This window comes from Euphorbia lathyris, chromosome 1 (assembly GCF_963576675.1).
Source record: "Euphorbia lathyris chromosome 1, ddEupLath1.1, whole genome shotgun sequence".
Classification (NCBI taxonomy): domain Eukaryota; kingdom Viridiplantae; phylum Streptophyta; class Magnoliopsida; order Malpighiales; family Euphorbiaceae; genus Euphorbia; species Euphorbia lathyris.
This window is the reverse complement of record NC_088910.1, coordinates 110,845,016-110,861,265: the sequence shown is the minus strand read 5'-3', so window position 1 is coordinate 110,861,265 and position 16,250 is coordinate 110,845,016. Positions and strand designations below refer to the sequence as shown.

The 16,250-nt window shown below is 34.3% G+C and overlaps 3 protein-coding genes across 8 annotated transcripts; 2 read left to right on the top strand and 1 right to left on the bottom strand.

Annotated features, from left to right (window-relative positions):
• Positions 1-456: 456 nt before the first annotated feature.
• Positions 457-2,496, top strand: LOC136210610 (small ribosomal subunit protein uS7-like). Its single transcript, XM_066001950.1, has 4 exons — positions 457-679; positions 1,609-1,880; positions 1,989-2,192; positions 2,268-2,496. Exons 1-4 carry the CDS (start codon positions 560-562, stop codon positions 2,320-2,322), a joined length of 651 nt encoding a protein of 216 aa, XP_065858022.1. The 5' UTR covers positions 457-559; the 3' UTR covers positions 2,323-2,496.
• A 4,827-nt stretch (positions 2,497-7,323) lies between these two features.
• Positions 7,324-11,956, bottom strand: LOC136210609 (anamorsin homolog). Of its 3 annotated transcripts, none has more exons than XM_066001947.1 (9): positions 11,837-11,956; positions 11,239-11,311; positions 10,232-10,379; positions 8,849-9,015; positions 8,671-8,763; positions 8,212-8,365; positions 7,994-8,127; positions 7,758-7,832; positions 7,324-7,677 (listed from the first exon to the last, which is right to left on the bottom strand). In XM_066001947.1, the coding sequence occupies exons 2-9, from the start codon at positions 11,239-11,241 to the stop codon at positions 7,639-7,641; spliced, it is 813 nt and encodes a 270-aa protein (XP_065858019.1). In that variant the 5' UTR covers positions 11,242-11,311; positions 11,837-11,956; the 3' UTR covers positions 7,324-7,638. The 3 variants fall into 3 exon arrangements, with proteins under 3 accessions (XP_065858019.1, XP_065858021.1, XP_065858020.1); XM_066001949.1 differs by having other exon boundaries at positions 8,671-8,760; XM_066001948.1 differs by lacking the exon at positions 11,837-11,956 and adding an exon at positions 11,415-11,624.
• Positions 11,932-15,947, top strand: LOC136210608 (uncharacterized). 4 transcript variants are annotated; one of them, XM_066001945.1, is made up of 7 exons: positions 11,932-12,191; positions 12,998-13,467; positions 13,572-13,741; positions 13,828-13,908; positions 14,018-14,051; positions 14,165-14,254; positions 15,547-15,947. In XM_066001945.1, the coding sequence occupies exons 2-7, from the start codon at positions 13,017-13,019 to the stop codon at positions 15,687-15,689; spliced, it is 969 nt and encodes a 322-aa protein (XP_065858017.1). In that variant the 5' UTR covers positions 11,932-12,191; positions 12,998-13,016; the 3' UTR covers positions 15,690-15,947. The 4 variants fall into 4 exon arrangements, with proteins under 4 accessions (XP_065858017.1, XP_065858015.1, XP_065858018.1 ...); XM_066001943.1 differs by having other exon boundaries at positions 11,939-12,191; positions 14,018-14,093; XM_066001946.1 differs by having other exon boundaries at positions 11,947-12,191; positions 15,550-15,947.
• The last annotated feature ends 303 nt before the right edge of the window (positions 15,948-16,250 follow it).

Sequence of the window (16,250 nt, the reverse complement as noted above, 5' to 3'; positions counted from 1 at the left end):
TTTGGATTATTTCAAACTAGTACGATCAATACTTTTAAAATATTTTAAGGATTGGAATTTATAAATTAGAAATCTAAAATATATTTTCTAGGGTTTATGATTTATGAATTGAAGTCTAGAATTTTTAAACCATAGTGTAAAATCGTAATATATAGAGAATAATGACATATTAAGAATTAAGTTGGGTGATATGACTTAATTATAAATTAATTTTATTGTTAATTATGAAATTCATGTAATTGACCCAAAAAAATATTTTATAAATAAAAGAGAAAATAACTCTGTATTTTTTGTAAACATATATTTTGTAATTTTATCTTATTATATATTGTGGGCCGAAGGCTTTTCAAGTGATCACAAGCATTGAGTTGAGAGAGGCCTATTTCATATTTTAGGGGTATATCCGTAATTCCAGCCATTTGGATACCTACAGTTGCGATAATTTTCAACAAAACCCTAAATCTTGTATCGCTTCCTCACCTCTCCTAATCGCTTCCTTTCCTCTTCGCTTCTCTCCGGTTCTTTCTTTCTTTCTCCTTGCCGATTCACAGGTTTAGCAATGGCAGCAGCAGCAGCAGCTGTAGCGGCGCCCCTACCACCACCACCAGTTAACCCTGACCCTACTCAGCCTAACATCGATGTTAAGCTCTTCAACCGGTGGACTTTCGATGATGTTGAGGTTTTACATCTCGTTTTTTTTTTTTTTCCTTCATTTATTTGGCCTGTCTTCTTCCATTGATACAGTGATGACATGAGTTAACTTGTTACTCCACTTTTTTGTGCTTGAAAGAATTATAGTTATATTGGCTCATCTAGGTCCGTGTTGCTTGTTGTATTGGTGCCTGCACTGTTGATTGTATGTTTTGCAATTGGATTAGTGCACTGGGCCAAGTATAATCTTTGTTGGATTTCTAGTTTAACACCGAGTAAATTTCTAGCTGGATTCCAGTCGTTATTATGTATTCACTTGAAATCAGAGTATATGTCATATTGAATATTGATCTGGTATCCAGTGGTGGAGCCAGGATTTCAGATCAGGGGGGCTAATTTTAGCCTGAAAAACAAATTATCAATGTATATATAAAAGATGAAAATCACTGTGATTTTCAATATGCAAACCTTCAAGAACTTGCTCAAATTTGAATTTGAACTTGTTGATGATATTACTGAAGTTCACTGTTGCTACTCCTAGGTGCTTGACAATGTAAGCATAACAAATCCCTTTTTACTCATGGATTTCATACCATGTCATCTCTTTATACGATTGAATGTCGGAGTTGGAAACTCCTTGATGTTCTGTGGCTTAAGAATAACTTCAATTCTAAAACCTTTAGCTCATATCTCATTTCTGCAATGGAGAAGGGGGGGGGGAGGTGGTTAATTTCCGGCAGCATACCCTTCTCATGGTTCTGCCGGAGCAGGGGGGGGGGGGCTCTGGCCTGCCTCTGCCACTGCTAGTATCTCTGCATTAAAATGTTTGCTTTTGTGGTACCAAGTGGTATATCTCCGACTTTTGTGTTACTTGTGACTTGTGTTGGGCTCAGGAATATGATGCCTTTTTATTCTTATTTTTCTGTTAAATGAATTCTATGTTATGTTTTGGTTCAGGTCGCTGACATGTCTTTAAGCGATTATATTGGTGTCCAACAAGCCAAGCATGCAACTTATGTTCCACACACTGCTGGAAGGTACTCAGTGAAGCGCTTCAGGAAGGCCCAATGCCCTATCGTGGAGAGACTTACAAATTCACTGATGATGCACGGGAGGAATAATGGCAAGAAACTAATGGCAGTTAGGATAGTGAAACATGCCATGGAAATCATTCACCTTTTGACTGATCAGAATCCAATTCAAGTTATTGTAGATGCTGTGATTAATAGGTATGTGATTGAGGAATTGGCCAGCGGACTTTACCATGCCATGTCTAATCTGATGCATTTATTTACTTGTTAGCTTCCATTGATCTCAGTATTTTTTGTTTGTCACAGTGGTCCTCGTGAAGACGCAACTCGTATTGGATCTGCGGGTGTCGTTAGGCGTCAGGCTGTGGATATTTCTCCACTGAGGAGGGTGAATCAAGCTATTTATCTCCTTACAACAGGTGCTCGTGAAGCTGCTTTCAGGAACATCAAGACTATTGCAGAATGTTTGGCTGATGAGCTTATCAATGCTGCAAAAGGTTCCTCAAACAGGTTCGATATCTCACACTTTGATCTGTATGCTTATCATCTACCTTGTTATTGACTCTACTTGTTCCACTTTTTCAGCTATGCCATAAAGAAAAAAGATGAGATTGAAAGAGTTGCCAAAGCTAACCGTTAAGACAAACAATACAGCATGTGGAGGTGGAACACAATTTTGTGCAACTCAGGATTTTTTAGTTGTCTGTTTTGAACTCTTTTGAACATACTTCTGATTTTATTATTATTCCCAAGTTATAATTTGCAATTCTGATTTTATTATTATTCCCAAGTTATAATTTGCACTTCTGATTCATATTTGCTATGTGGTGCCTGCGGGAATGTTGAAATTTCTTCCACATTCATATTGGCAAGTATTGCTTGTGCGAATGTTTAAACCTATATCTTGGCCATTCTGATAGGAACTATTCGGTGCTCTTTTGTTAGTGTCTCAGTTTACCTGTCAATTTGTAGTAAGAGGAGAATGCTGCAGTGTTGATCTTGGAAAATACTGTTAGAGAATGGCCTAGCCCATTAGTTGAGACAGGGGCATTTTAGGTACAAGACATTAGTATAGGTATCTAGAGTGTGAGTCATTAGTATATAAGGGATGGTTATTGAGAAGTAAAGGATTATTGTTGGAGTTGTTCGACTGCTATAAGGGATGGTTATTGAGAAGTAAAGGATTAGTGTGAGGGGGGTTTTCTCCTGTGGGGATTAGAGGGTTAAACTCTATCCATTTTATCTTTTGTTCTTATTTCTATTTCCATTCCAATAGTATTGTAAGTTGTTTTTGGTAAGATTTATCAATCTATCCGTCTTTCTCTTTTATATTACCATTTGCATTTGGAGTTTCTAACATTGATCTGACCTTTCCGATAGAAAAAGGCTCAAGAATGGAGATATTGGTAGAAACTCAGTTCACTGTCCTTGATAAGAATTTTGATGGTTGGCAAGTTAGCATTGATAGGTTGCAAGATAGTATCGATGGGTTAGAAATCAAGATTAATCAGTTTAGTCAATCCCCCATTTACACAGTTTGTGTTAAGGACAAGCACACATAAGAAGAAAGATATGGCTTTGGATGAATCTCTCTCTCCTATTGCCCTTCATGATGAAGGAAAAGAAGAGAAATACTGTTCAAGGCAATATCAGCAATCCGGTACCGAGATAGATTTGCCCTTGAAGAGTTCCAAGGGAGTACATTTGCAAGAAAGCACCAAGCAAAGAAGTTTGACACTTCACCAGAGGTACAATAAAGGGAAAATTATACCAAAATTCTCGTTTAATAACTATTTACAACTATGTTAAGTCATAATTTTGGATTATTTCAAACTAGTAAAATATATTTTCTAAAGTTTATGATATATGAATTGGAGTTTAGAATTTTTAAACTATGATGTAAAATCATAATATATAGAGAATAATGACATATTAAGAATTAAGTTTGGTGATATGACTTAGTTGTAATTTTGTACTTAATTATTAATTATGATATTCATATATTTGACCCAATAATAAACAGTTATTTGGGCTGCAATTTCAATGTAAAGGCACATTGCTCACACTTTTGGCGCATAAAGAATGATTAAAAGCATAACCTTACAAGGGTTTGACATCCATAGTGACCTTACAAAATCTATGTAATTAAGTTGTCTTTTTTAATCTAGATCTTGACATCTCCAATCAACAAAGTTAGGTTTTCTTTCACATAGAACGTTAGTAACGACTTCAATCCCATTCTCTCGATGCTTTTTCAACTTGATATCGATTTAACCATTTGGTTAATGGATTCTCATTACTATCCTTTGGTCTTACAAAATCAATTAAGATAATTTCTATTAAGATTAGTTTTAACGGTGTTATGTCGATGAGTGTCGATTTTTACCGTTATACATAACTTACGTGCTTTCTTAATTGCTGTTTGATTATCACAATGTACGCAAATTATAGATATAAGCTTTGACCATTTGAAAAATATCTTTCAAGAACTTTCATAGCCACTTAGCTTCTACTCCGATTTTATCTAAGACTATGAACTGAGACTCTATGGTGGATCTAGTTAGGATAATTTATCTTGAGACTTTTGAGGACGTTGTTCCTCTTCCTAGAATGAACACGTATCCACTTATATATTTGTAATCTTTTTTACCAGATATCCAAATTGCACCAGACTATGCTTCTGTTTACACTTTTTTTTTGTTTTTAATATTTTTGTAACTAATGTATAGTTTAATTAAATTTTATTATATGGGTATGTTAATTAATTAATATTATCCCACTAATAATTATTTAATTAAATTAACTTTTGTGTTGTTAATTAGATGGTTATCAAATTGGTGTCCTTCTGACCTTTAAGAAGGTCAAAAATCAGTTAAGAGGGCCATCGATAAGAAAATTCCTCATATGGTGGAAGTTATAAAAGGGACAAAGAATGAGAGCCCAAGAGGGGAGTCTTGGATTTCCAGGGAGATTCAGAATTTTCCTTACCTAGAAAAACAATTTTCTTCCATGCAAAGAGACATCGAAGATGTGAAACTATATACAGAAGATTCTACAAAAATGTTATGAGTTTGCATCTAATAAGATTTTGTAGAAAAGCCTATACGTGCTTCCAAGAGCTTCTCTCAAAAGATTCCTAAACTTACAACAAAGGCTGACAATACTGCTGAAGTGCCATTGTTTGTGCCTACTAGTAAGGTTCCATTAAAAAATCCTTAGAGGCGCTAGAGCATAATTACCGAATCCCACCTCAAAGGAAAGATTCTACACCTTAAAAGCCAATGCTAACAAGCTTAAGGAAAGTAAGTCAATTGGACCTCAAATTTTATGGAGTTAGAGACTCGCGGAGGGGGGGGGGGGGGGGTATTCAGGTAGAGGTGGCAATTTCGTGTTTCGTGTCAAAATCGTATTATCTCATATATATGTTTCATGTGTGTTTATATGTTATAAATGATAGAAAAATGATTTTCGTGTCAATCGTGTCGTGTCAGTCGGGTTGGCTCTGTAATCATGTTTTCGTATCAGAAATTGCCACCCCTAGATTTAGGGGACCCAAAAATGGCATACATGTTTACATATCTCTATACAGTCATCATCATGCAATGCCGGAAGACATGTACCCTCAACCTAAACAGGTCTCTCCATTGATTATGGAGCCAGTTAAATAGGTCGTCCAAGAGCTCTTGGCTTCCGCCAAATAGGCTGCCTAGAATTTCACAAACCTTATTCTACTGTCGTAGATTTGTAGAATCCTTACCCAAAGGGGTACAAAATCTCGTGCTTCTCATTATTCTCAAGAGAAGATGGCCTTTCCATTTTGGAACATATTGCTCGTTTCATCATCCAATATGGAGAGTTGGCCAACTATCTGAACTTTGACCTCTACATGTTGAGGCTTTTCTCTAATTCACTCACAAGGTTAGCCTTCATTTTGTATTCCACTTGGCCAAGAAATTCTTTGCAAACTAGGAAAGAGATGGAATGGCAATTTCATACCTAGGTTTACAGGGCGAACAAGAGGTTTATGTGGTAGAACTATCAAGGATCACACAAAAGGGTGGTGCGACGGCTGACATGTTCATTTCCCAGTTTAAGAAGATGAGAAACAAGTGTAAGATGTTCCTTCCTGAAATTGAATATGTGAAGATGGTGCAGAGGGAATTGGACATCGGATTGCGTAAGAAGTTCCAAAGAATAGAGTTAAGAGACTTCTAAGATTTGGAACAAATAAGAACGGTCACCAGACAACCTATTATGAAAAGGTTCATAATCTAGAGGTGGTTGTAGCAGATTTGAAGAATTCAAGGGTTCATATATACCCTTTATTAACCAAACCGTCTAACACTCAAGGAGATTCCAAGAAACCACCAAACATTGAAACACATCATTGTACTAATAGTTCCATTTTTCATTTGAAAATCCATTTACAACTTAATAGTTTATTAAAAATCCACTCATTTCTATCATGGTTATAAATGATGAAACCAATTTTACTCCTTATAACTTCTTCCAAAAAGGCTTTTCGGTTGGATTTCCTTCAAAACTTTTCATTAGGGGGCGTTTGGTTTGGGGGTTTCAGGAAAGGGTAAGAGAAAGCCCTTTGTTTTGCTAATTAAATGATTCCCTTTGCCCCTTTTTAGTTTTGGGTTTATCCTAACTCCTCTAACCCATTCCCCACTTTCCCCTAAAGTTTTCTATTCTCTTTCCCCTCTCTTTCTAACCTACACTTCTTATAAAATTCTACTTTACTCCCTATTTTATTTTTTATTTTTATTTTGGTCTCTCTATTTTTTTATTTTTACATTTATTTATCTTTGGATTAATTTCATTTTTGTTATATATTTTAAATTTTTGTACTCAAAAAATATTTTTTGACTAAATTTTACTTTTTTTTTTTATTTTTGTTTAATCCTTATATTTTTTTTATCACTAGATTAATTTCACTTTTGATCCTTATAATTATTTATTTTTACATTTTTACCCTGAAAAATAATTTTGACCAAATTTTTTTCTTTTATCATATTATTCAGTTTTAATATTTATTTTTAATTATTTAAAATAATTATTTTCTTTTTAAATATAATATTTATACATTTTCTTTGATTAATTTTAACTTTGACGTTTTGGATTGTTTGGAATTATATATGAAGTTATTTCACATTTTATGGAAACTATAGTAAAAGAGTTGAATTTTTTTTTATTATATATGAAATTAAAAAAAATAGTTTTGATTCCTTATTTGAACCAAACATCCACAAAGGGAATAGAGTGGAATTGTATTCCTTTTCCTAAACATATCCAAACAATGCTTATTCATTTCATTTCCTTTAGTTTCCCTTTCTTGATTCCTTTTCCCTTACCCCTTGTGAACCAAACGCCCCCTTACTCCTTATAGATTCTACCTCTTCCTCTACTTCTTATTGAAAAGGTGTTGAGATTTTCATGTTTGATCATAATCCACCCTCATTTTACTTTCATATCTATACATTTTCAAAAAATGAATCATTCTTTGATTCTATAATCGTATTTTTATATTCTTATGGATATACAAAAAAATTAAATTCATACACGAGAAAAAAAAATTTAAATTTATACACGAGAAACTGATATGCATTACTGTGAAATATATAACCAATAAAAATACAATCCACTATTTTGGACCTATTACCATAATTTAATGAACATATATCTGAAAATAGAATAACAATTGTTTAAAGTTGCAAGGCATAACATGATGAATAGAAAAAATAAATCGACAAATTCATGATTCACTACGTCCCAACGTTTTGAGAACAGAAACGCAAATCCAAAATAAACCGACAAATTCATAATCCACTAGTTATAATGCAGGTGAAAAACTGCCACTCAAAAGCCAGAATCTATTATTAGCTTAAACCTATGACAAATTTTCGAGACTCCTCAACTCTCACAAGTTAGTAACCAGTTTCTACACCTTTTATATATCAGCTGCAAGGAAGTTTCCAGACAATGATACCTGCAAGAAGAACATAAAATGACCAAAAAGAAAAAAAAAAGTAAATGTACAAACCAAAGAAGTTTCATTTAGCTATGTACCTTCTCTCCAAGTTTGAATGCTGGAAGTCCTTTGTAAGGGCATGTGCTGCAGCGAAATGCGTCACCTAGTCCACACTGCATTTGCAAAATGATGAAGAATTTTGGTTAAATAAAACTGATATTCCTCACGAACCTGTAAATAACGAGTATGCCTCAAGCCATGTACAACTATGTGCATTAAGTATGCCTGTAATACACCTAAATGCACGTGTAAGGAATAAATATGTCGAACATACACTGCCACATGCTGATTGAGGGTTGTTCAGCTGATCCATCGTTAATCCTAACTTTACTTTCTCCTCTTCCTCGGCTCGTCCACATGTGCAGTTCTTGCAAGCTTTCCTTGTGCTTCCTACTTCACAATCACTGACTATACCAAATTGGATAAAAAAGGTTAATAAATGGCCTAAATTGTATGTTCAAACATGAGCAAGTTTGAGTCTTCCTATCTAACCAGTTGGTAGTTGAGGTTTCTTCAAATCCTCTTCAGTCAAAAGACTATCTTCATCAATCAAATCATCATCAATCTGAACTTTGATTGAAGCTTTTGTCGATTTCTTAATGGCAAAGGATGACCCAATCTTCCAAGAAGGCTTCTTAGCCCTAACCTGTATAAATGGATGCCAGACTCACTATTAATAAAAATGGTGTTGCACTTTTTATGATGTAGAAGAGATTCGTAAACTTATTTCATACTTCCTTCAAGCTTATCAAGCAAATAATTATAGAACCTCAAAGAGATTATGACAAAACAAGTCAGGCAGAAAATATGACTAAACTGGATATTTAAACTTCAAAGGTTAGAGCATTGAAGGTGCTTGAAAATTAAGGTAACAATATCGAACAGATGCTTGAATAGCACATGGTTTTGAACTTATTAAGTTGCCATATAAAAAAAAGTAACTGAACTCACCCCAAAAGATTGAACTCCTGGTCGTCCAACAGATTTCAATTGGAGACCTTGTGCTTCTAAGAATCCTGCCAGTAGCAATTTGCGCTCAGTCTTCTGCAGAAACACCTTGGTGAGGCACTGGACTTTAAAGTAAGGTTCATTGTGTCAGGAACAGCATAATAGTGATCTTATCAGTTACCTTATCAGTCTCCTCTGCGGCAGACTGAAGATTCTGGCATATAAGGACAGTTCCACCAGGTTTCAACACTCTCATAACCTCCTTAACCAACATGTCATCAGGAAATTGGAGTGACCGACAAATGGAAATGACAATATCCATAGATGAAGAAACCGCTGGCAGCTTACCTGAGATAAGTCAAGAATCAGTATTTGGATTTCTTGAAAAAAAAAAATGAAAAAGAAAAGACAATGAACACCGAAGAATTAGCTAGATAGACATTCAATACATGGAAAATTGTGTTTTAGCATCAAGCAACTATTCGGTGTACCAAGCACCTAAACGAAGCCAATGACTATGGAAACGTACGAGTAACCGTTCCATAAGAAAGAGAGAATGAAAAAGATTTGGCTATCTCATAAGGCAGCGATTTTTTTCTTTTGTGGGACTTCACATCCACATGGGGCTCATAGAAAAAGATCCAATATGTCCAAATTTATAACCAATATCAATCTACTAGAGTTTTTCATGATTATTAAATTAATAACCAAAAGCAATCTAGTAGAGTTTGTAATGGACTTTTTTCTCCTACGTATCTCTTCACCAGTTCATTTATCCACAAGTACAGTCTAACTTAACTTCTATAGTATAAAACAGATATCACTTCTTGTAATTTATCTCAGATATATCATATCCACTTGCCATGATGACTCTGTTTTTCTAGTGGACGAGCAAGATGTGGAAACACAAAATGCGGAAATTTCTACTTGGCAGCTCTTTCACCAAACAGGCAGAGAGTACATACACATATAGAGCAAAATAATAATCTTATAAATGCAAATCACCATCATAATAACATACAAAATTTAGATGAACATGCAAATTCTAACACATAATCCAAATTATTAAGCTGCAATAGAACAAGGGAGAGATAGCTGCAATAGAACAAGGGAGAGATGACAGTATCAAAATACTTTATCTAAAGAAAAGACCCACAAGAAAAGATGAAAAGAAAAGGTAAAAAACATGAGAAAATCGATAAGAAAAGCCCTTGTAATATGTACAAGATTGACATAAAGGTTTTATACAAAATTATAGAAGACGAAATGGCGAACTTTTTCTACTACTTGAGTCAGCCCACCCTATTGAGAAGAAAAATAATAATAATAATAATAATAACAACAATAATAATAATAAAAGAAACTTGCTGAGACAGTACATAAATTTTCATCTATTCATAAAGTAAAACTAGAGAACAATACTAGGCTTTGATCTCTAATTGGAGGAAAAAGCAAGACAAACATGCAGCCACACATCATGCTCCAGTACATGGCTACGCAATAAGCAGGTACTAGAAAATGAAAAGACCAAAAAAGAAAATAAAGAGAAGTTCAAGGGAAGTACTTAAAGATGATGCTTGAGTTACAACTTGAGGTTCGCATTGCTCAGCTCCTTCATCACCAAGCTCCCTAACTGCATTCACAACTGTACTTACAGGAAGAACTGTGTCATCTGTAAATGCTAGAACAGTATGTGGTATCCTTGTAGTATCCTACAAAAAGCCATAATATGCAGGTTCAGCAACTTGTCCAACATAAAAACATAGCATTGTAAAACAAGCTACCTTATGCAGGACACTAACTTATGGAAATTGATGATGCTGCCGTGCTTCCTCAAATTAGAGACAAATTTCAAAGATAAACAAAATTATATCATATGTACACACGCCCACATACACCAGTCAAGGGATGTGTTGGAAATTTGGCTTGCAAATCTTGACAGATTAAAAAGGGTTGAGCCTGTATCCATTCTAAGACTCAAACCCATCAAATAAAACCTTAAAAATAATTCGTTAACATAAAGCCAAATACTAAGGCAGGTGGAACTTTTTCTGCTTCACTTTTCTATATAACTCAGACTGGTTGCACAGAAAACCACGAAAAAAAGAACCATATGATGAATTTTCTAACTGCCAGGAAAAGAAAATCACCATTGATCATATCTAAATTAATGGCTTAGGCTTTTAGTTGGAGGATGTACAACACAGCATCTGAGAACATTTTTGCAGCTAAAACAATTTATAGGGTGGGTGTAATAGCCATATGACCTTAACTTCATATATGAACGTATCAATCAATTAATAAAAAATTTGAACAAGCAAAAATTCAAAACAATTGATTCATACATAGACCATCAACAAAATGCGTGAACTGTAAAATAAGCTCAACCAAACAGCAAAACAAAAATCAAAAGGGAAAAACGGAAAGGAGGAAACCTTATTATTAGACATCAAAACGTTTTATAATAAAATAATCAGTTGCAAGAAGACAAAGCAATTTAACTAGAAACATGGAAGATTTAGTAAAAACTAATCAAAGAAATAGAATTAAGCTAATAGCATAATAACTTACCATGTAGATGAATCTTCAAAAACCTTAAAATTATGTTCCTAGACGCGTAGGAAAGGTCTAAAAGACGACAAGCCTGAAAGAACCAGCCACGAGAAAGCAAATTAAAATGTATAGCTGAAACTTAAACCGACATAAAAATTAGAATATTAAATATCAAAACAACACCACACAAGTACCAGATGAGATGAAAGAATCAATGAAAATGAGGGTTAGAATTTGGTAGATTCTTCTTGAAATAGTTTAGGCTGATTAGAAACAATTCTTGTATTTTAAACTAGAAAAATTCAAATGGCCTTTCTGTTCTTGAAATGGAGGATTATGACTTCGTAAAGGCGGTGACGGTGAGAACAATTAGATGATCGCTTAGCCGATGAAGTTGACTTCATATATAGCGACGAAATAGGGTGGTGAAGACAAGTAGAAATTTAACTTGGGCAATAGAGCCCAGCAGGCAGTTATTTGAACTGAGCCCATGGATTTAACCCCCAAAAAAACCAGCTTCATAATATTCATATGAAATTACAGACGATTCAATACTGCAATTTACATAATCACAAGAAACACGAAATAGGAAAGTGGAAGGAGCTTAGCTACATACCTGGAATTCAATGCTGCTAGCTACCCTCTGGTTATCGAAATCGCTATGATCTGAAAGAGTGATCGCTTTTACATACGCAGAAATGCCTAATTAATCCCGATATGTAGGGCATTTTGGTAATTTTGAGTGAAGGGTAGATTAGTAACTTTAACCATGAAAGTTTCGTTTCTGCTCGTTGTCAAAATTAATATCTGTATTCACCTCGTAACAGCTAGATTTTCCTATAAATTCTCTTTCCGAGGATTGAGCTTAGGCGCTTAAAAAGATCTCCTTGCAACAATTGCTGTTTTGTTCATATTTCTCTCGAGTTTTAATTCATCGTCTCTCTTTAGTAGGAAGGAGTTGATCGTTGAAGGTTTTTTCCCCTCTCTCTTTCTCTCTGTGGCTTCTAGGGTTTTGTTGATGAATAATTTGTCATTTTCTAATAAATACTACTTGCCTTACGATCAGAGGTTTTTACTCGGTTTACAAGGGCTTTGTTCGGTGCATGAATTCGTATCCTCTTGCTTTACTATATTATTGATACCTCGCGAAATCATTATCTTGTTAATTCGGATTGTTCTAGTACATTAATTTTGTTTATGGAAATTTCTACTCGTAGGATATGTATTTTCTTTGTTCTCATTTGTTTTTATCTCTTGCTTGTAGACGATCATATGAAATTATGCGACGAAATCAATTAGTTAGGTCGATTTCTGATATTTGAAGGTTTTTTAGGTTTTATATTCAGTTTTTCGACTTTATGAACAGAGTGTTATGATCTTGTCAATTCGGATTGTTCTAGTACATAAAATTTTGTTTATGGAAGTTTCTACTCGCAGGATCTGTATTTTCTTTGTTCTCATTTGTTTTATTCTCTTGCTTGTAAACGATCATGATGAAATTATGCTATGAAGTCAATCAGTTGAAGATTTTTTAGGTTTTATATTCAGTTTTTTGACTTTATGAACAGAATGTTGTTTGTTCTAATTTGTCTGTAAATTGAGAAAATAGGTAAAGGTACTTCAATTACTTTCTGCTTTTTGTGCTTATGTGTGTTGCTTTATGGATTATTTATTTCTGTTATGTGGATCTATTTGCCAAAAAAAAAAAAAAAAACCCCTAAAAAAGAAGTGCATTAAATGCTGAGCAAGTCTTTTGGGAACTCTTGCTGCTTTTCAGGAGTTATATTTGTTTGAAAATGCAAGGAGGGAGGGGTGGCAGAGGAGATCCGTTCTTTGGTGGTTTTGGTGATCCCTTTGGTGGTTTTGGTGATTCCTTTGGTGGTTTTGGGGGCATTGGTGGTGGTTTTGGGGGCATTGGTGGTGGTTTTGCTAATCACAGAAGTCTGATGTCCAATTTTTTCGGTGGAAGGGATCCATTTGATAATCCTTTCTTCACAAGGCCTTTTGGAGGTGGCATGTTCGAGTCACATTTCTTTGGTTCCAATGGAAGCCCATTTGCTTCCATGCGGCCATCATTTATTGAGAATCAACCTCCAGAACCCAAGAAGCTAAGTGGACCTATTATTGAAGAACTAAGCTCTGATGATGAAAATGAAGAAGCTGAGAAAAATAAGAAAGAGAATCCTAGAAAACATGGTAGATCAAGCAAGGAGCCATATGTTGAAGACCCAGACGATGAAGCTGAAGGTGACTCAAATTTTTTCTTTTTCTTGCTTTTGGTCTATCTTGAATTATATCTGATATTCTGAGGTCTTAAGAAAAATGGTTTGTGTTCTCACTTTCTGTTTCAGAGAGAAAAAGAAAGCTCGTGCAGCATAGAGGTAGTCATAACAGGTTCAGTGGCATGGAGCAGCAGCCACAGACACGCAGTTTCTGTTTTCAGAGCTCTACTGTTTCATATGGTGGGACTGATGGCACATACTATACTTCATCCAAGACTAGAAGAACTGGGAGTGATGGAGTGGGTAGCATTTTTTGTTTTGAAGTGATTTTGTGTAGGATTATAATGCTCTTGTCCTAATACCTGGATGGCTCTATTTGGAACAGTTGACATTTGAAGAAAGCAAGGAAGCCGATAGTTCTACTCGACAAGCAAGTCACAGGATCTCTAGGGGACTTCACAATAAGGTAGCTCATGCTTTTTCTTGTTGAGTAATAATTATACTAACATTCTACATTTTGGTTGTCTAATTTATCGGACTGAATTTTCTTCTGGCATCACAATCCATTTTTTTAGGGTCATACACTTACTAGGAAGCTAGAATCAGATGGTAAGGTGGAATCGATGCAGACATTGCATAATCTTAATGAAGGTAATAATAATCATTAAACATTACCTCGGTGTTTGATGATTGAGCTAGCTTTCTGAATGATATGTTGCTAGATGAGCTTAATGGTTTTGAAGAAGCCTGGAAGGGAAATGCTATAAAGTACCTGCCTGGTTGGAGTGGCAATTCAAGCGGCCATGCTATCGGTAAGTATGATGTTTATCTTCTGTAGTCTCCTGCACTAGAATAGTTGTTGGCATTTGCCATTTTCATTATTCTGGCGAGCTGTTTTTTGGATGAATGATGTTTATTCAGTTGGCTGGAGTATTTGTTATGCTGTGTTATATTTCTGATTTGTACAAATTGGCGCTCTGCTTTCAATATGCTTTGCCTAAAATGGTTCTTGACAACGATAGAATAACAAATTGGACAGACCTGTCTGTACTCTTAATGATTACATTTCTCGTTTTTAAGATTATTTATTTTTATGTTGCTATTTTACTGTTCTTCTCAGTCAAGTTAGGCTCTGTTCTTTATCACTTAATTTCAGTAACAATCAGTTCAATTCAGTTCAATTCAGTTTCAGCATTCAGTTTCAGCATCCAGTTTCAGCATTCAGTAATTTATCATTATTTATTATATTATAATAATCATTATTATTTATCTATAATTTATCATTATTTATTATTATTATTATATATTATTATTATTATTATTTATACTTTATCATTATCTATAAATTAGATAAAAGTCAAGAAATGATAGTTTATTAAAGTATATATCGGTTAATAAAAAATTAAAATTAAAGTATGCATCCATATTTAAAAATTAGGAATTGCATCCAAATTATGAATTGTTTCTAAAATTTACCGAATTTATCAATGTTAGGGATAAAATTGCACAATTTTAGATGTTAGGGGTAAAATTACGCTTGACCCAAAACGTTATTTTTGCACTTTAACCCTTAGTTAGAATAAAAAGTTAAGAGTTTATATTCATATGAAAAATTGTATTTAATTTCATAGGCTTTAAATTATATGTAAATTTGTGTTTGTATGTAATTTGTATTTTTAATTTAAATTAGACTCATTTTTATTTAATTTCATAGGCTTTTATCGAGCCAAGATTTTGTCAACCCGAGCTTTTATTTGATATTTAATTTAGTTTTATCTTTAATAATATATTTATTTATTATTGATATTATTATATTTATTAGAACCATTATTATTATTATAAGTTTATTAATGTCGAATATTATCATTAAAATTATTTTAAAGTCTAATATCATAATTATTGTTAAGTTTGGTTAAGTTCGGTAGCATTCAGTTAAGTTCAGTAGCATTCAGTTCAATTCAGTTCAGTATTCAGTAGTATTCAGTTCTGTTCAGTTTTTTTCAGCGATAAAGAACAGAGCCTTAGTTGTAGTAGTTTTCGACCCATCTCTTATTGTTATTACTATTTCTGATGCTATCAGTTTATGACTGCTTTGTGTATCTAGCAGGGTTTAATAGCAGTGGACAGAGTACAGAGGCAGGCCGAGGAGGTTGGGCACTTCCATCTACAGAGCAGGTACAGCGTATGGAAAACCCAGTACAAGATGGTAGAGGCAAAGGGCAGGGATGCAGCAGTCAGGAAGGATGAAAGGGTCATCTGATTTCAAAGATAAATAGTGGATATTCTCGAGGTAGAGCAAGACAATGAGTATAAAAGAGTTGACCTATTGTCGTGTATGTATCCAATGTAGTAGTTTGAGAATAGGTCACAGGGGTCAACTGGACTTTATGTTATCCTGGGAGCTTATTATTGTCTCCACATTAACCAGTATCCTGTTCTGTTATTTGAATATGCTTATTACTTTCTATTTCTATGCATTCCACGAAAGCCAATGTTTTATGAGGATATTATCCGATCAAAAAGAATATGCTTTTCTTTTTGGCTGTGTTGAAAAGTCTTTTCAGGTTAATTTAGTTTGAAATTCTTTTCGACTCCAGACTGAATTTATTGACGGTTTTGTGTATGCGATGCATGTCAAGGAATCCTTTCTTCTTGTAACCCTAAAATAACAAAGAAAAACCCAGCTCTGGATATTGAAATTGCCCGGTAGTCTTCTTGGAGCATCTTCAAAAGATCAGCAGGAGGATCACTCCAAAAGATCAGCAGGAGGATCACTGAATAATAGAGGTGTTAAAATGGGTCATGATC